At 34.6% G+C, this 21,366-nt stretch overlaps 1 protein-coding gene across 1 annotated transcript in view; it reads right to left on the minus strand.

Annotated features, from left to right (window-relative positions):
• LOC150077598 (phospholipid-transporting ATPase ABCA1-like) overlaps window positions 1-21,366 on the minus strand; it is a gene marked incomplete at its 3' end in the record, with an annotated part of 856,770 nt that overhangs the window by 563,687 nt on the left and 271,717 nt on the right. Inside the window, exon 13 of the mRNA XM_090386943.1 lies at window positions 13,631-13,833. Coding sequence (XP_090243069.1) covers window positions 13,631-13,833 — 203 coding nt within the window. The remainder of the gene's footprint in view (window positions 1-13,630; window positions 13,834-21,366) is intronic.

The raw sequence follows: 21,366 nt of genomic DNA on the forward strand, positions 1-21,366 counted from the left end.
AGAAGATATGAATATATACTGTATTCAATTTTTTGTTTCCAATATGAAATTGCTAGTTCTTTGAACACACTATTTTATTTCTTTTTCTTTCATAATTTGTTTTATGTGACATGGCCATACCCACAGTATATCCAAAATCGTGGTATGCAGAGGCACGGAACATCAAGTTGCACTGTATTTCAAGTAGGTTGTTTACATTTACTCATCATACAAAGGTATGCAGGGTGGGCAAGGAGCATCAAGTTATGATACTTCACAAAAATCTAGATAAACCTCGTGGATTGGCTGAAGTTTAATATCCACAGATACATAATTTTTTATGTAGTTTAAAAATAAAAACGAATTAGACAGTATGAACCAGAGCTGTAATGCTCAATACGTTCTACGTTGATATCAATATTTGTAAAATAATCAGAGAAGTATACCTCAATATAGTATGTAGAACACTTCTGTATGATACTCTCCAGAAATTAAAACGAAAAACTTACATTAGAGTAACAAATAATTAAAAATCAATTTAACACAATAAAACTCAATTTAACACCATTCAAAATCAATTTAACGCAATTAAAAATAAGAAAATTAATTAAAAGAATTTAACGAAAAAAAATTGCAAAAGGATTTTCCTTCCTGAAGCTGGCAACGCTTTTTGACCATATGTTGTGATCACAGGAATAAAAATTACTGAATAGGAGTTATGAAACTTAAATAGGGATTATTTGTCTTTGCGCATGTGCGTAAAAGCCCATGAATCGGAGATGAGATATGGCTGACGAACATTAACAGAATTTTCGTGTATAATTACGTTGGCAACGAAGTATTCTGGCCTCGTTAAATAAGAAAGTATGTTTTTCATTAACGGCATGAAAGGCTAATTCTGATGCTGCTGAACGAGAAGCATGTTGATTAACACGAATATTCAAAAAAAAAAAAACGCGTCGAACCCTGGTAAGATGAGTCGCAATCACTGCAAGAAATTTTGTATACCAGGTCATTAATTTGTGTTGCAAACGAGGAAAGGACTGAGCGATTGTTCAGTATAGATGTGTAATTTCTGTATTGGCCTGGCCACAATTTTAAATTCGGTATCTTTAAAGAATCTGTTAAGCTGTTTATGCCACTGTTCAACATATGGGACAGAAATAAAGTATTTTTTGATATTACTATTGTTTGTTGGTGTAGTATTTTGTATCCTATCCTTAGTTTGTGCCCTAATTCGGTTTATTGTAGCAAGGGGATAACCCCTGTTTAAGAATCTGCTGGTTAATATTTGTATTTCTAAGCCCAAAGCAGATTCCGTCGTTGAATATTTGTAGGCATTTAGAAATTGATTAAAGATAATCAATATTTTGTAGGATTGAGCGATTAGTTATAATGTAGAAGCATACTGGTGTTTGTAGGTTTTCGATAGATGTTAAATTGGATTTTATTTGAGTCCCGTGTAAGCATGAAATTTAGAAAATTTAATGACTTTGTATCCGTATCCTCCCTTTCCAATGTAAGTTTGAGCCTAGAATGAATATTATTAAACAAATGTAAAATGCTTTGGATAGTACTACTATCAGTAATAACTAGAACATCGTCTAAATATCTCCCACAGTATGTGATACAGGGTCGAAAAGGCGTCAAATGTATATGCTCAATTGTTGAGAGATAGATCTCCAATATGAAGCCGCTCAGGCTCAATCCCATTGGCAGACCAAAAATTTGTTTGTACACTTTGTCTCGAAAGGTGATATAGTTGGTCTCAACTAGCAGTTTAATTAAGTGAAAAATTTCTTTAATAGGAAGCTTCGTATAATTAATCGGTATCGAGTTATTATTTAACATTTCCCAAATAATATCTAATGTGTATTCAACGTTTACATTCATATATAATGAGGTAACATCTAGTGAGAATAAACTGTCATTATCGCCAAGTCTACAATCCTTAAGGTTATTAAATAATGTATCGCAGTTCTTAATTCCAAATTGTATCGCCTGTCTAAAGGGTTTTATAATGCTATATACACGTGTGGCTAAGGATGAAAATGCCGAGTTTCTGTAGGAAACAATAGGCCGAATAGAAATCCAGTCTTGTGTAATTTTACCTGACCGAAAAGTGCAGGAATATTGTATGTTCTGGCCTTCAATTCCTTTAACTGAGCCATAGTAATGTAGTCGTTTTTTTGATATGTGGTTAATGTTTTATTGTGGGCCGAGATTTTGGGATTTTTTGAACAGCTTGGTGGAAAATTACGTTAAATTAAAACTAAGATATTCGGCCAAAAGTTACCATATTTCGTTTCTAAAATATTGCCTTCAAAACAACATCGTTCTGAAGGTTGCTAGTGTCAATTTAAATCAAAAAATTTCGGGCATAAAACACAACTAGCACTTGCCACATCGCATATCGTTAAACTTGCCTTAAAATCTCTATATACTAATAAACAAAAATACCTTTCCCAGGATAGGAAGCTTCGCGATAAATTAAAAAATTACCTACATTCTAACAATTGGTCTTTATTGAAGACTTCCATAGATTTTCAAAGGGAAGCACAGGCCTCAGAAATAAAAAACAGATACGTTAACAAATTACAAACATTATTGGGACGGTCAAAACACATTCATACGAATTCTAACACATTGTATCGGGCTTGCGACCAAGTACATACAAGTTGGGTGATGACCCCCCCCTGCATACACAACCCGCTAACACAGAATATGTCACCTAGTTTGTGAACACCTCCCATTGCCCAGCATTCAACAGACCGACATGTCAACAGGTTACAAACCTTTCCTCTTATACACTATCGTAGGACCAGATTTCACTTTTATCCAAAGGATTAAATTATAATTTACCACATCGAAAACTACCTAAAAAACAGTGCGTAATTAATATTGAATTTGGACTTTGTAATGTTCCACAAAAAGATTTATTTATTCAACAAGTTAACCAAGTCATGAATAACATAAAAGAAACTTCGGGAAAATAAAGACATTATTATACAGAGGGCAGATAAAGGAGATACAGTGGTAATGCTTGATAAACCTGATTATATTAATAAGTTAGAATCAGTTGTTTCAGATACCTCCACTTATCTTGAAGTAGACCCAGCACTATTTACCAATTTAGTCAATCAACACAATAAAACGTTAACCATGTATCGAAAAAACGACTACATTACTATGACTCAGTTAAAGGAATTGAAGGCCTGGACATACAATATTTATTCCTGCACTTTTCAGTCAGGTAAAATTACACAAGACTGGATTTCCTATTCGGTCTATTGTTTCCTACAGAAACTCGCATTTTCATCCTTAGTCACACATTATAAAACCCTTTAGACAGGCAACACAATTTGGGATTAAGAACTACGATACATTAGTTAATCTTAAGGATTGTAGACTTGGAGACAACGACAATTTATTCTCACTAGATGTTATCTCATTATATACGAATATAAACGTTGAATACACATTAGATATTATTTGAGATATGTTAAATAATAACTCGATAAACAATTAATTATATGAAGCTTCCTATTAAGGAAATTTTTCACTTAATTAAACTGTTAGTTGAGGCCAACTATATCACCTTTCGAGACAAAGTGTACAAACAAATTTTTGGTTTGCCAATGGGACTGAGCCTGAGCGGCTTAATATCGGAGATCTATCTCTCAATGATTGAGCATATACATTTGACGCCTTTCCGACCCCGTATCACATATTACGGGAGGTATTTAGACGATGTTCTAGTTATTACTGATAGTAGTACTATCCAAGATATTTTACATTCATTTAATAATATTCATTCTAGGCTCAAATTTACATTGGAAAGGGAGGATACAGATACAAAGTCATTAAATTTTCTAAATTTCATGCTTATTCGGGACTCGAATAAAATCCAATTTAACATCTATCGAAAACCTACCAACACCAGTATGCTTCTACATTTTAACAGCTATCACCCGTTCACCTACAAAAGATCGATTAACTTTAATCAAATTCTAAATGTCTACAAATATTCAACAACGGAATCTGCATTGGGCTCAGAAATACAAAAATATTAACCAGCAGATTCTTAAATAGGGGTTATCCCCTTGCCACAATAAGCCAAATTAGGGTACAAGCTAAGGATAGGATACAAAATACTACACCAACCAACAATAGTAATATCAAAAAAGACTATTTCTGTCCCATATGTTGAACAGTGGCACGAACAGCTTAACAGATTCTTTAAAGATACCGAATTTAAAATTGTAGTCAGGCCAATACGGAAATTACACACTATACTGAACAATCGCTCAGTCCTTTCCTCGTTCGCAACACAAATTAATACCTGGTATACAACATTTCTTGCGGTGATTGAGACTTGTCTTACCAGGGTTCGATGCATTTTCCTTTGAATATTCGTGTTAATCAACATGCGGCCTCAGTTCGTGCTTCTCTTTCAGCAGAGTCAGAATTAGCCTTACACGCCATTAACGAAAAACATATTTTTTTATTTAACGAGGCCAAAATGCTTAGTGGCCAACGTAATTATATGCGACTATTAATTGTAGAAACCGTAGAAATTACATTACACAAAAATTCTGTTAATGTTCGTCTCATCTCTGATTCGTGGGCTTTTACGCGCATGCGTGAAGACAGATAATCCCTATTCAAGTTTCATACTCACCCCTATTTGGTAATTTTCATTCCTGTGATCAATCATGACATACGGTCGAAATGCGTTGCCAGCTTCAGGAAGGAAAATCTTTTTGCAATTTTTTCGTTAAATTCTTTTAATTAATTTTCTTATTTTTAATTGTGTTAAATTGATTTTTAATGGTGTTAAATTGATTTTTAATTATTTTTTAAATTATTTGTTACTCTAATGTAAGTTTTTCGTTTTAATTTCTGGAGAGTATCATATGGAAGTGTTCTACATACTATATTGAGGTATACTTCTCTTATTATTTTACAAATAAAAATAAAAACGAATAATACTTTCATAAATAAATTTCCAAAACTGTAAATAGGTGATGAGAGAGAGTTGCATGCACAGAGACTGAACTGCATGGCATGTGAGCTGCTTATTTTGCTTTTATTATGCAATTCTTGTTAATAAATCAAGTTTAATAATTTTATAACTTAGTGATTAGTTTAATTTAATTAAGGCCAAATGTTTGCTTACATCTTTTGCTGCTTCTTTTAATATAGTTAGTTAGATTTTGTCAGTACGTGGTGGTTTATTTACTCTTAGCTTCAACATTTTTCTCCCATTTCATTCTCAGTTATCCCCCCAATTCATATAGTTCCAATTATAATGTGGTGTTTTTCTGATATTCCCATCCTTAAAAATTTCTAGGCAGATCAGATGTAGTATATGCATCTGAGCTGCGTCATATATGCATGTAGATGCAGTATATTTAGTTAGCTTGTCAGCAACCTGAACAGAACTATTAATAGTAAAACTGGCAGTAGTGGCACGGATTTTTACTGTTCCAATAATGAAGACTTTCTTGGTAAGAGGAACCTTTTTCCTCTCACTAACTCATTGGTAAAATAAAATAAAATAAAATGATAAAATACCCTTCTCATATTAAATGTTAATCAATTATTAAGAATTAATTAAACATCTGAAAGTTTTTCTACCCTTCTAAATATAATCAACCTGTCAAGTTCCCTTTATAGGACTGAAGATTTCAGCGAAGGGGACAACACACATTTTACCAATAATAATGAAAAACCCACAGAATTCCAGCTATTGGTATTATTGCAAATGCAATAAGATAGAGTTTACTACCCATTTATAATTAGATGCACTAACAAGCCCAATAAGATGGAAAGTGCAAAATTTTTTTTTAATGGTAGTGACCTCCAGAAACGTGCTTTAGTAAAATGTGAGCTAGCATGGGGCGATAATAGTGAGTTTTCACCTTAATACTGTGAAGTTCTTTACAGAAAATTTAATTTTGACTATTATCATGGTGTGACTAAGAGAATAAGTGACAGCAGTACTAGTAAATCTACCAACAAAAGGAAACCAATCGATTTGGATCAGAAAATTAAAACAATAACAGTGTATGAAAATGGTCAAACATTAACAAGTATCGTGCTGAATTTAGATTTTTCAATAATAATATAGTAGAAATATATTATTAGTCATTCCCAAGTGATGTAAAACTCGACTCAATTATGAAGTCCTAGAACGTATCTCTTATGTATGTCAGGGACATCTGTATTTTTGGATTAACTGGGATTTTTTTTTACCATCTATCCCGGAAAATTGAGAGTCTAGTGTACTTGAATTTCAGGAAAGGTTTGATACTGTTGCACATAAAAGACTACTGTACAAATTGGACCATTGTGGTATTAAGTGCAAGTTACTGCTATGGATAAAAGGATGACTGAGTGGAAGAAGACAGAGTGGTTATCAATGGACATTACTCTTCATAGACAAATGTTATTAGTGGAGTCCTCTAGGATCTGGTGCTGTGCCCATTGTTGTTTTCTATATTTATTAATGCTACTGATGAAGGCATATCAGGCTTAATGTCCAAGTTTGTAGTTGATGCAAAGATTGACAGGGTGGTTAATGACAAGTAATGATGGTATGCTACTGCAACAGGATCTATAAAAATTAGGCAGATGGGCTGAGAAAAAGCAGTTGAAGATTAACCTTGACTAATGAAAAGTAATGCATATGGATAGCAATAACCCCAGAGTAACACACTGACTGTGGGGTAATACATTCAGAGTAGTGGAAAATGAAAGAGACTCGGGGGTAATTGTACAGTCAGATATAAAGTTCTCTGAGCAGTGCAGACAGACTGCCAGGACAGCAAATGGGGTTTTTGTCAATGATATACAGAAATATAAATGGAATAAGGAGGTGATTATCCCTTTGTAGAAGGCAGTGGTCATGCCACACCTTGAGTACTGCATACAGGACTGGAGGCCTCATTTCAGGAAGGATGTAGAATTGCTAGAATGAGTACAGAGAAGGGCAATAAGATTGGTGAGGAGAACAAGAGGTGCTCTTACTATGAATAACTTCAGTTCTGCAAATTGCAGCATCTGGAAACTAGGCGTCTGCAAGGTGATTTAATTGATGTGTTTAAGGCTTTGAATGGATTGAGAAAGCTCAATGCTAATGCTCAGACCTCATTTATGAGGAAGCATAAATTCAAATTGAAAAAGGGTGGTTGCAGAATAGATCTGCGGAAGCTTGCCTTTACCTAGCAGGTTGTTGATTGCTAAAACAAACTTCCATCTGTTGTTTTGGAAATGGATAACTTATATGGATTCAAGTTAGAACTAGAAAATTATTGGAGAGAATTGATAGGTGAAATTGTAAGTTTTTTTCTTTTTTTTTTTTCTTTTCAGATGTTGTATAAGCTTGCTTTCTTGCAAGTATACTAAAACAGAAGAAACTAACATTGAGTACACATACGCAGCAATATAAGTGCAAAACCCAGGGGCTCACATCTGGTGAGTATGGGCTTTGCACACCCAGGGTCCTTAGCTGGATATCATCATTCTTCTCTTTCTTGGTGATTCCCTTCTACTTCTGACTCTCTCTCTCTCTCTTGGTAATTCAGAATTCTTTGGCTGGTGTAGCATAAGCCTGAGGCTTCCTTGCACCATATGGCTAATACAGAGGGTTGATTCACAACAGGATTTTGACATTAATCCTGCTTGTGACGTATGGTAGCAATGTAAATTTTTTTTCCCACAGGCGCAGTCCCAAACCTTATGAACAGGTGTATCAGTTGTAGAAGTTGTTTTAACGTCGACATGCCTCAGAAATTGGACCATGGTGGAAGGTTACATAACTGCACTTTTCCGAAGAAGAGTACAGTTATGCGAAAATTATTGATAGGTGCAAGTCGAAAAATTTTAGTGTATCGAAGTTTGGTATCCATAAGGTTTTGAATAGCAAAGGAAAATTCCGCAAAGCTGCTGCAAGTGGGTGGAAAACACCGAAGAAACTGCACCCTGCTCCAAGTCAAATGAGGGGGACGAATCAGTACGAAAAGTGCAGTTGCTCGATGTCGGTGAAAATCCAAAAACCCAAAGAGCTATAGTGTCACGTGTGGGAACATCCCAGTCAACCATTTGTTGCATAATCAACAAAAATTTGCAACTGGAGAAGAAGCACAAGGGCCTCGTACACCACCTAGGAGCAAGGCACATTGCAGAGCGGCAGATCAATGCTCGAAAACTCTACGAAAAATATCTGGCAGCTGAAAGGTGGAAATTACCTCTCCTATTGCAAAAAAATTCGGGCAATTTATTACCGTCCACAGGGTGACAAAGCCTTCCCAACATGGGCGCATCAGTGCAAGGAAAGTTCTGGCTGAGGTTTTATGGTTGTAGCCGGTTTTTGTTATAATGGCAAATTTGAGTTGCGTAGAGTTGCTAAAAACGTGAAAGTCAACTTGGTGTATTACCAGACTGAAGTTCTACAGCCGTTGTTTGAACGAGAAATACCCACATTGTACGGTTCTGATGCTGAAAAGGTCTGGGTACACCAGAATAAGGCATCCAGCCACAGTCACGTTCCACCCGTACTTTTTTGCGGAGAATGGAAGTGGTGACAGGTATTTGTTCAATTCCGTTTGAAGACATACCTGGTAAATCACCTGATGCTGCACCTATGGATTTTTGCGCATTCAGACTTTTGAAAAGAGCTCTTGGAAACCGATGCCCCAGAACTGTTGAAAGTTTGTGAAAAGTCTGCCAGAGGAATGGAACAAGATTGACTTGGCAGTTTTGCAGCGGACTTTACTTCAATAGAAATTGTGATGCCTTGCGATGAGCAGGGAAAACAAAGAGAACACAACTGGTGGTGGCAGCACGGAATTTCGTAGTTTTAAAGGACTGTCAAAATCATTATCAAAAGGCTGAATCAACCCTCCATAATAATAATAATAAGTGTAGTTTGAAATTTCATGCCTTTTAAATTGGAAAAAGGAAGAGACTAAGACACTTTCTATTTTATGTCTAATAGGAATTTGTTATTTTTTTGCAAAGTCTACTTATTTTTTTTTTTAATATAAAAGGTGTAAAACACACTGCATATTATAAAAATATTAATATATTTTTAAAACTGAAAAAGTTAGAAATGATGAACACAGAAATTTGTTATGAAATATTGGTACTATTTAAGCAGAATATAAAAAAAAACAAAAAACCCATTACTTTTACCAAAAATTAAAAAAGAAAAATCTTTCCTAAAAGTGGGTTACACCACCACCTCCAGCTTAAGGAATTCATATCAGGTGGACAAATGTGGTTCATGCTTTTCCTACTTTAACACAGAAATGAATTCTTTTGCTACTCTACTTTATGCCTAAGGATGTAAAGTAGGGAGCCATGATATTGCATTACTTTGAATATGTAACGCTTCACCTAAGGAGAAGACTGATGTTACTTATTCTCAGATAGGTACCACCACCCAGACAGCACCGTTTCAGGGCTATTTGGCCCTTCTTTGGTGGGTGGGTAGGTACTCAAGTGATGCAATGATGACAAAACAGTTATGAAGTATAACTCCACAATATGAGAGATGCCTGATGGGCCAAATAGCCCTGAAACGGTGCCATCTGGGTGGTGGTACCTATCTGAGAATAAGTAACACCAGTCTTCTCCTTAGGTGAAGCGTTACTTATTCGAAGTAGTGCAATATCATGGCAACTCATTGTGAAGGGACTCACAATATGAGATATAACTTAAAACGATGCCACCTTATAAATATTCTGTTAATTCAGAAATGGCTGTGTATTAATGATGCTAGTGCACTTAATATATACATAGTCTAAACTTGCTCGCAGCTTGAGGCTTTAGTCCTAAACGCATCTTAATCTAAATACATCATACACCATCAGGCATCTTTCATATTGTGGAGTTATACTTCATAACTGTTTTGCCATCATTGCATCACTTGGGTATCTACCGACCCACAGAAGAAGGGCCAAATAGCCCTGAAACGGCACCAGGGGGAGCCTGATGATGTCCAGAATTTCCAAAAATAGGTAACAACAGTCTTCCCCACTGGGGAAGTGTTGCCTATTCGAGGAGTTTGAGTTTTTGAGTGGTGCGAGTTGAAGGAGTTACTGTCCCTTTCATTCTTCTACACCGTTTCTTTTCCTCTTTAACTACTATTACTTTCCCTCTACCTTTTTGCTTTTCTAAGTCTAATAGAGACAAATGGATAGTTGAGTTATTATCCCACAGATATACAAAATAGCCCTGAAATGGTGCTGTCTGGGTGGTGGTATCTGAGAATAAGTAACATCAGTCTTCTCCTTAGGTGAAGCGTTACTTATTCGAAGCAGTGCAATATCATGGCAACTCGTTGTGAAGCCACTCACAATATGAGATATAACTTAAAACGATGCCGCCTTATAAATATTCTGTTAATTCAGAAATGGCTGTGTATTAATGATGCTACTGCACTTAATATATACATACTTTAAGAAATGCTTAATAAAACTCTATAGTTTTATGGTCTCTAAACTTAGCATCAAGTTTAATTACAACTATATAATATTTATTACTCTTACTCCCATACTTTTAGGTCTATTTTCTTTTCGTATACATGTATCTCTTCACAATCGACACCACATTCATGAGTCTTACATAACAACATGCAATTGGGTATGTTCTGCCTAAAGCTAACAATACCACAATAAAACTAAATTTAATCTATGAATTTTGTTTTTCCATATAATTTGTATGAAAGAAAGAAATAATAATTTATAGATTTCTATTTGTACAATTTTAATGAAATTTAGAATGGCTCAACAAATATTATTTAAAGGCCCAAATATAAATTTCATGAAAACCCGTCTACTGGGAGTTCCTCTGTTATATGCAAATAGACATATGGTGAAGACAATAGTTACATGCGCATATACAAGGTGTAGCAATAAAGTTCCTGGAGTCGTGCAAAAAAATAAAACACAAAGTGAAGGTGCATAAAATTGATTTTATTTTTATTTAAAGTAATAACCACCGGATTGAATGCATCCAAAAAGATGATGTTTAGTTCAGTTGTTACGTTTTTCTTTATGTCCTCAACATCCTGAATTTTTTTTCCCTTTCAAGCCAATTTTGGGAGAGTAGGGTGAATGTTTCATCTGTATAATGTCATGAAATGTCTTCACAACAAGTGCAGAATGGGCAGAGACACATCGTGCAACTAGAACCAGCTGCCTTTCCCTCGAAATTGTGGCCTCACCTAGAAAATGTGGTTCACTAGTCATTAAAGCACCTGTATGTAGAATGCAGCACTGACCTCTCTCTCTCTCTCTCTCTCTCTCTCTCTCTCTCTCAGTACAAGTTCTTTGCAAAACACATCCAGTTTATCAAAAAACATATCAGTATTGTCTTAATCCTTGTGCTTTGGTGACGATTTTGAAGTCCAGTGCATGATCTGATGCTTTGTCTCTGGGTTGTACTGCAACATGCAACACTCATCTCAAGTGATGATATAGAAAAGGAAATTATGATTGCCTTAACAATTCTGGATGAAGTCTTTGGAGGATGACACTCTTTGTTGCTTCTGCTCATCCATGAAGCTATACGACACAGACCTTCCTTTTCCCTAAATCTTCATGCAGAATTTGACGTATTATCTACTATATCATATCTGACTGATCAGCCATCATTATGAAGGTCAAATAGTGACCTCTTCCCACAATTTCTTAAATTTTTGCAACTCTGTTCTCATTTCAAGAGGTTAAGAGATGTCCATTACTTGAGTCATCACAAAACGTCCTTACATCCATCTCTGAACTGCTTATACCATTCAATGACACTAGTATGACTTAATATTTCATCACCATAAACAATTTTTAACATTTCATACATTTTTGATCCAGGCTTTTCCAGTTTAAAGCAAAATCTGATATTTATTTGTTGCTTCATTGCAAAATTGCAAGCTGGCACATTAATGCTACTAACATTAATGCTACTAAATTTTACTTGAAACTGCCAGCCTACTGGAAAATCTCTATACCATCATCTGTTGGAGGAAGTTAGAACTACAACATACTACAGTAGACTCTCGATTTTCCGGGATAGATGGTAAAAAACAAATCCCGGATAATCGATTTCCCGGTTAATCCAAAATTACAAAAGTCCCCGACATACGTAAGAGATATGTTCCAGGACTTCTTACTTCGTCGAGTTTTACATAACTCGGGAATGACTAATAACATATTGCAACTATATATTGACAAATCTGAATTCCGTGCGATGCTTGTTAATGTTTGGCCTTTTTCATACATCCTCGTTAGTTTAATTTTCTGATCCAAATCGATGGCTTTTCTTTTGTTGGTAGATTTACTAGTAGCGCTGTCACTTATTCTCTTAGTCGGCATCATGATAACGGTCAAAACGAAATTTTCTGAAAAGAACTTCACAGGGTTAAGGGGGGAAAACACACTATTGCTTGTTACTCCGCATCTCACTTGTGCAATTTCTGCATGCCATGAGCGTTGTTATTGATTGCTTATTTTATTTATTTATTATTTTTGTTTTAAATTTTACAATCCTAAAAAAAAACTGAGAGAAAAAAAATTTATGTAAATCCGTAGTTGAGTAAGTCGGGGACTTACTGTATTGAAAAATGTTCAGCAATCTACATAAAAAATATGGTGATAGATAAAAAACGAAAAAACTTACCGCGTCCCTTTATTTTTTGCGATGTCCATCTTAAGTCTAATAGCTTTCCCATATTTTTTTACAATGTCGATTTTATATCTAATAGCTTCCCTTTATTTTTTACGATGTTCCGTATGGTTTAGTCACCAACATTATAATGGTTCTTTAGAGATTTAATGGATGCACTGTTTTCAAACTTTTGAATAATTTCAAGTTTTTGCTTAACTGAAAACGCAACTCTTTTGCGTTTACCCATCGTTTTCACAATTTCTAAACAAAAAAAAAGTTACTATAAAAAAAAATTCCAATATTCCTGACATAAATAACGAAACAAAATTTGTCCTTTTGCACTGCAACGGAACATAACAACTGACGCGATGCACTAAAACAAACTAAACATTTGTCTTTTTTCTTCTTCTTTTTGTTTTTTTTTGAGCGGCATGTGTGAAGACAGCAGGGGTTGCAAGATAATAGGTACAATAATCTCCCAATGAAGACTTATAATGCCGCTTGTCACTTATTTACGACTTGCAAAATATCTGTTTATACCTATTCTAGTTATTACTTGAATTTTTTTTATTTATGGTTGATTTTTTATTTATTTATTTATTTTTAATTTGGAGTCTTGAGGTGTCCCGGTTAATCTGATCCCAGTTAATCGAGAATCTGCTGTACTTCCATTTATTTTCAAAATTCATGAAACGTAGCTGTACAGCACTAATCCAGGAACTTTATTGTCACACCTTGTCTAAATTTAACAATGGGTTTAGCAAAAAAAGTTGTAAATTTCAGGTCAATTCACAATGAATAGTTCAATATCATTTGACAACACCTTCCTGATTCCTTGTTAACTTAGTGCTACGATTTTAAGAATATGCTACGATATTCTTAATCATAGCACTTTAATTGTTTTAACAGACCAAATTTATTTTAATTATAATTCACAGTTCAGAAGCAATTTTTCATAAAATTGTGATCAAATATTACTTACTTGCTTTCCAGTTTTTTTGTGGTATCAACCTTGTTTGCTGCCATTCTAATTTTGTATTTAATATATGGTGGCAAGGTATCCTTCTTTTCCAAATTGCTAAACACCAAACCTGCCCAAAGTTTATTGTGGCTTATAAGTTCAAGTCCCCTATACACAATATCATCTTCACTGTCATAGCCCTCAAATCTGTCCATTTCAAAACACTATAAACAGAAATATGGTTAAACATTTAGTTTAGTTCACTGATAAATAAATATATATACTGGTTAAGTAAACTGAAATATACACTATAATTTAATTATAATTCTATATATTTAATTATAACTTTATTTACAATGTATATAAATAAAATTATATACAATATAATTTTCTATTCCCACTGAAAATTAAGTAAAACATTAACGGTAATAACTGTGCCAAAGTATCAAATCTAAAGAAGAAATAGAGGGGTGAACATTAAAATAAAATGCATTTCCAAACTGATTTTTATACTTAATGTAGCATGGGTGCTGGCAGGATATTTCGCAAGATGGTGCACATGGGAATAAATTTTTTGCTCACCAAATTTTCGAATACATGCAATATTTTAATTAAGTCAAGTTTGTCTGATTTACGTGTAGAGCCAAGCCAAAGTTTCAGGATCGGTGGAAGAAAGTACTTGTATTTTGAAAGAAAGAATTTTTATTGTTTTAATGTTTCAATAAATTAATGAAAATATTAAAAATTGTGTATTACTTCAAAATCCAAAGGTGGTGCACTTGTATCATTTCAGTACATAGCCAAATACTTAAGTAGTTATAAATTGGCATCATTAAGCATATTGCACCATGCTGCGCGTGCAGCATGGTGCAATATACTTAATGATGACAATAGGTGGCAAGACCATGTTTGGCAGCACAATCAAACAAACAATGCTGCTTGAAGCGACCCATTCAATTTAATGGGGGCCAATCAACAGCCATTAGTCTATTAGGCCAGTGAACTAGATATGCTTTCTAAGCCATGGGACAACTTACTAACAACAAGTAACAATATAGTTTAGGGCTAAAGCCTCAGATTATGTAAAGAGTGGACTAACGTTCAAGTTAGTGCAATTACATCATTTCAGTACATAGCCAACTACTTAAGTAGTTATAAATTGGCATTATTAAGTATATTGACTTCATTAAGTATATTGTGAATACTTTCACAATGAGTTGCCATGATATTGCACTACCTCGAATAAGTAACACTTCACCATAGGAGAAGACTATTGTTACTTATTCTCAGCGGATACCATCATCCATATGGCACTGTTTAGGAGCTTACTGGCTTCTCATCAGTGGGTGAGCAGGTATCCTGGTGTTGCAATGATGTAACAACAAGAAATTAACAGTAAAATTTCAATTTAGAGAGGCTCTCTTCAGAATGCTCAGAATTAAATATTTCAGAGGATTTGTTTGTTATTTGTTATTTGGTTTTTAGGAGCATTAGCAACTAAGGCCATATTGCTCCGTGATATGCGGTGGTCATTCCCTGACCTTTCCGCATCCCCGTATTTGGTGGTGACGGGCTCGAACCCCGGTCTAATCAAGAAGCGTATGCTACGCACTGCTGCTCCTTCCCACCTGGCTACGGAGGCGCCTATTTCAGAGGAATATAATGGCATATTTAAAAAAATAATAATAATAAATAAATAAAAAATAAAACAATCCGATGGGTATTTCTTTAAAAAATATAGAACTATTCAGTTTCATACAATTATGCATACATTAACTCTTTATATATATGTATATATATATTTCTACATGCACATAGTAGTTTTTTTTTTTTTTTTTGCTGTCACCCTTAGCCTGGGCAGCTGTGGGTACGAGATTTTTGCTGGCACTTACTGGTATAGAACAATCTACAGTGGGTGCGTGATTTCACCTTTTAGGACAGAATGCCTGTAGTACCTGAGGCCAACTCATGCTTAGTTGTGAACCACCTTGTGATGTAGACAGGCATTGGGCATTCTTTCCATGTGATCACCTTCCTGGTAGCAAAGTGGCCAGAAACAACTAAATGATACACAATAACTACTCAAACATAACATTACACACATTTCTGGTCATTTTACAGAGTTCTTAACAGTGTCCCACAGTGGAGTTGAACTAAAGTTCTAGAGTTGCTTTACATAAGATACTGTGCATGTCACCGTACATTAATTGTCATAAAAACTAATTGGGCTGCATTAATTAATATTATACATAGGCAATGAAATTACCTTGCCACATTTGTTTTGTTTAGTCACTTCTTATTTGACGGAAATATTGCAAAAACATGAGGCCACTTGTTTAGGTGACTATATCTCCTCCATTTTTCCAGAGGATAAAAACTTGGACAGAAAAACTTGCAATGGAAAAAATTTAACACAGATGAAAAAGAATGGTCAGTTAACTATAATGGATTATAAAATTCTCCTTAAATGGAAAAAAAATTTAAGAAAAAAAAAAAAAAAAAAACAACAACTTGATTTTGTTGTTGAAAAAGACTAGCAATTTGCATTATGGAGCATCAATTTTATTATCTGCAATTCTTCACGACTACATAATGCATCGCAGAAAATCTTATTATGTTGTTTTGCTACATTAATGTTGTTCAAAGTTGAAAAAAAGTTGGTGAGTTTGGGTTAAATTTGAAAGTGTCTGCAATTCTAAACAGACACGATAGGAGGGAGCATATGATGAGAGCCTTGTCATAAATTTGGTCCTGGAAAGATTGTGAAAGGCTCGTGGTAGAATTGTTTTCAGCGTGGTCTGTGCTTGTTAACAGGAAACATTGCTTCTATAGGGATGGGATACACTTAAGCAGAAAGGGGGAAAGAATATTTGCTGATGCAAATATTCTTGGCAATGTTAGGTGGCAAATATGCAAATTCAAGGCAATGTTACATAGGTCGAAAAACTGCTAGCTTGGGAGTCATTATGGAACAAGAACTGTTGGGAGTCATCAGGGAATAAGTAAATACATGGGCTGTTAGAGTAAATAAGGATAAGAACAGGTGCATGTATACTTGCATGTACGCCAATGCTAGGAGTATAGTAAATAAATTTGATGAATTTGAAGTGCTGGTCAACATATCAAAGGCAGATATTGTTGAGAAATCAGAGACATGGTGTCACACAGATATAAAGAATGCATAATTGGAATTTGGGGAGTACAATATGTACAGAAAGGATAGATAGGACAGGAAGGGAGGAGGGGTTATGCTGTTAGTTAAGAAACACATAGATGGACAGTGCAATGTTGAGTCAGTTTGGTGTGACATAAGCACTGGGAAAGCAAAAATGAAGGTAGGAGTTTGTTACAGGCCTAATGACTCTGATGAGTACAATTAACAATTATATTGAGAAATCAGAGTGTCTTCTAATGGGGGATTTTAACTTCGCAGATATTGACTGGAACTTCCACACTAGCAAAGCTTTTGTAGATTTATTGGATGATTGTTTTCTATAGCAGCATGTTAGAGAGACAAGCAGAGGGAGCAACACTCGTGATCTGGTAATCAGCAGCAATTATTCATGCATTAAGTATTTAGAGATAAAGGGACCAATGGATGATGTTACTAATGGCAAATTCTAAATGGGAAGAATTCAAGGAAATAATCTTGGAAGTTACTAAGCTTTTTGTTCCAACGAAGAAATACTGTTTTATGTTTAGGCCTAAATGGATCTCAGATGAACTATTTATATGCATCAGAGGATGCATATAAATTTTCTGCCGACACAGAAGCCTATGGTATACATAAACTACTCTGTAATCGAGTCAAAAAAGGAGGTTAGGCAAGCGAAGGCAGATTATGAGAAATCTTTGACAATGGATGCAAAGAAAAACAGCAAAGACTTCTTTACTTATATAAAAAGTAAAGAAAGTTGTCTAAAAGGAAGAGGATGAATCAGATTAGTTCTTAACATAGATGGTTTGACTAGTGATGATCATTCTCAGATAGCTGCAAACTAAATGAGTAATTTGCATCTACATTCACACGTGATGAGTTATTCATGGAGGGCCAGAAGTTTATCAAAATCTAACAGGAAGTTAAATGATTTAGTAATAACTGAGAGCAAAGTGGAAGAAAAATAGTTGAAGTTAACCATAAGAAAGACACCTGGGGTGGATGGGATCTATCCAGTTATATTAAAGGAGATGGCAAAGGAAGTAAGGAAACCCTTAGCCATAATTAGCCAAACCCTTAGCCAGCATCCTTGAACTCAAGGGAAGTCTCCACAAACTGGAGATGTGTAAATGTATTTCCAATTCACAAATGGGATCAAAGAGTAATTACAGACTTGTTAGTTTGACTTCTGTTCCAGGGAAAATAATGGAGTCACTGGTTAAAAAAGCATTGTAGGATCATCTAGACAAGACAGTAGTAATAATTCAGACACAGCATGGATTTGTTAAGGGGAAGTCTTGTCTGACAAATTTGATTGGACACTATGACATGGTCAGAAAGAAACTGGATGCAAAAAATAATTTTGGTATGATACTTGGATTTCAGTAAAGCTTTTGATACTGTTGCACATGGAAGACTACTGTACAAACTGGAGCAGTATGGCATTAAGAGGTAGTTGCTACAATGGATAAAAGGATGGTTGAGTGAGAGATGACAGAGAGTGGTAATCAATGGATACTTCTCTCCATGGACTAATGTTATTAGTAGTGTCCCCCAGGGTTAGGTGTTGGAACCATTGTTGATTTGTATATTTATCAATGATATTGAAGGTATATTACATTAAGCTTAATGTCAAAGTTTGCAGACAGAAAGGTTGAGAGGGTTGTTAATGACAGTTCTCAGCCCATGTACCCAACTTTTCCAGATCCTGTTGCAGCTACTGACATTATCTGACAGTATGCTGCTGCAACAGGATCTGAAAAGTTGGGTACATAGGCTGAGAAGTGGAAACTGAAGTTTAACATTGACAAATGCAAAGTACTGCATATGGGTAGCAGTAACTCCAGAGAACAGTACTCTGATTGCAGTACAACTCTGTGGTACTGCAAACAGGGTAGTGGAGAATGAAAAAGACCTGGGGGTAATTGTGCAGTCAGATATGAAGTTTTCTGAACAGTGCAAACAGGCTGCCAGAGTAGATCATATGGCCTTGTCAATAATATACAGGAATTTTGCGAGTAAGGATAAGGAGGTGATTATCCCCTTGTATAAGGCAATGATCAGGCCACAAATTGAGTACTGCGTACAGGTCTGGAAGCCTCATTTTAGGAAGGATATAGAGTTGCTAGAATGAGTACAGAGAAGGGCAATAAGACTGGTGAGGGGGAACAAAAGGGTGCTCTTACAAAGAAAGGCTTAAGTTCTGCAAATTGCAGTGTCTGGAGACTAGGCACCTGCAATACAATCTGATTGAGGTGTATAAGGCCTTGAATGGATTGAGCAGGCTCAATGCTGATGGCATTCTTCTTCTTGCTCAGGTTACAAACCTAAGGGGGTATAAATGCAGAAATTTTCCTTTAGACAGGGGGTAGTTGATTGTTGGAACAAACTTCTATCTGTTGTTGTGGAAGTTGATAGCTTAAATAAATTCGAGGCAGAATTGGACAGGCATTTGGACCAAATGGATCGGTGAAATGAGAAGGTTTTTTTTTTTTTTTCTGGCTGATGCTGTATAAGCTTGCTTTCTTGCATCATGTAACTCTACTAATGCTAATATACTGTATGACATGCTGTTATTAGCATCCAAATGGCAGAACAATATAAAGATGCAAAGCTTGTCATAACTACAATCAATAATAAAAAAAAATATATATAAATAAATAAAAAATAAATTTTTAAATGATAAAATAATAAATTAAAAAATAAAATTACAGTATTTCAATATTTACATTGAAATTCCACAAATTTTTCTTTAAACATACAAATTCTTTGACTCTACAAGCTAGGTAGTAACCTTTTCCTTTAGCAGATTACATTTTGACATCCAGTCGAAAATAATCTTTCCTTAATCTGAGAGATGTCCTTTTTTGCATTACCTTTAAAACCAAAAAATATGATCAAATTACTTGAAATGAAAGTACTTTACATGTGCAGGGTTTAGAATCTATTTATTATCAACAGAGTCTAACAATCACAGGTTTTGCAGATGTTTTCTCTTCCATTTCTTAAGTAATTGCAAAATTAAAAATAACATGGCTGGCCTATTACTTTTCTTTACTTGAATTATTAATTTTTGGTTTTCAGTTACCTTAATTTTTAATGTAATATAATCTAATCCAAATCCAACCAAGTTGTTAACAATATTAATAAACTTACTAAAATTAATGTTAATAATAATAATAATAATAGGGTTTGGCAGTCCCGTGTCCTAACTGCTGGGCCATCAAGGGTCCAGTAGTTACGACACTGGACTGCCAGCCTGATTGACCTGGGTTCGAGCCAAATCTTGGCAAGAGTGAAGGTATGTCCATCATGATGGGACACCAGCATAATAAAAATAATAAATATAAAAAAAATAATAAACAAGGGGGCTTTGCCCCCTGCTTATTATATATGTTAAGATAGTATGAATCAGAGCTGTGCTACTCAATATGTTCTACGTTGATAATAATATTAGTAAAATAATAAGAGGAGTATACCTCAATATAGTGCGTAGAACCCTTCCGTATGATACCCTCCAGAAATTAAAACGGAAAAAACGAAAAATCGGCAAACTTACCGGTACATTAGAGTAAAAATAAATAATTAAATAATCAATTTAACACAATACAAATCAATTTAAAACAATTAAAAATCAAATTAACGCAATTAAAAGAATCAAACGAAAATATTCAAAACGAAAAATCGTTTTGAATATTTTCGTTTGATTCTTTTAATTGCGTTAATTTGATTTTTAATTGTTTTAAATTGATTTGTATTGTGTTAAATTGATTATTTAATTATTTATTTTTACTCTAATGTACCGGTAAGTTTGCCGATTTTTCGTTTTTTCCGTTTTAATTTCTGGAGGGTATCATACGGAAGGGTTCTACGCACTATATTGAGGTATACTCCTCTTATTATTTTACTAATATATATGTTAAGAAAAAGAAAGGCTACTTTCCTTCCTGAATTCTATTTGTGTATCTCTTCAAATAAAGAACTACTTTAAATAAACTGAATAGAGAAAGAAAGAAAATAAAATTTAAATAGAATGTTAGTTACTAATCAAAAAGCACTCTATATATAGATCACAAGAATTTCTTGGCCATGAATACCCTTAGCACCCAGGCTGCCCCCAGCATAAATGCCTCTTTATATAATTTCTATTATTCAGTTGTAGTATTATCGAGAACTCTATAAATCTCTCTAATAATTTTCTATACTCTTATTCCCTATTATCTGCATATATTATCTCTATTTTTAATTTTGCAGTCACTGTTGAAGCAGAGGAGAAAATATTTGCAAAATGTATGATTATTAGAGTGTATTAGTGAAAAATCAATTCTAACCCCCCTTACACAACTTAATGCTTTCATTTCAAGTAGTGTGATAAAGATAACCTATGCAACATGCCATTTAAATATTATAAACGCCAAAATATGCCAATAATTAAGTTCTTAATCCTTTTGAGACGTTAAACAGTATGATCCAAACTTTTAGTGCAAAGTTTGGATCATACTGATCTTATTACCTTCTGGTGTATCCATACAAAACGAGTCACTATCTTTCCTAAAATGTGGCTTCCAGTCCTGCATACAGTATTCAAGATATGGACTGA

The sequence above is a fragment of the Mastigoproctus giganteus genome, chromosome 12 (genome assembly GCF_048544385.1).
Source record: "Mastigoproctus giganteus isolate SK-2022 chromosome 12, ASM4854438v1, whole genome shotgun sequence".
NCBI lineage: Eukaryota > Metazoa > Arthropoda > Arachnida > Uropygi > Thelyphonidae > Mastigoproctus > Mastigoproctus giganteus.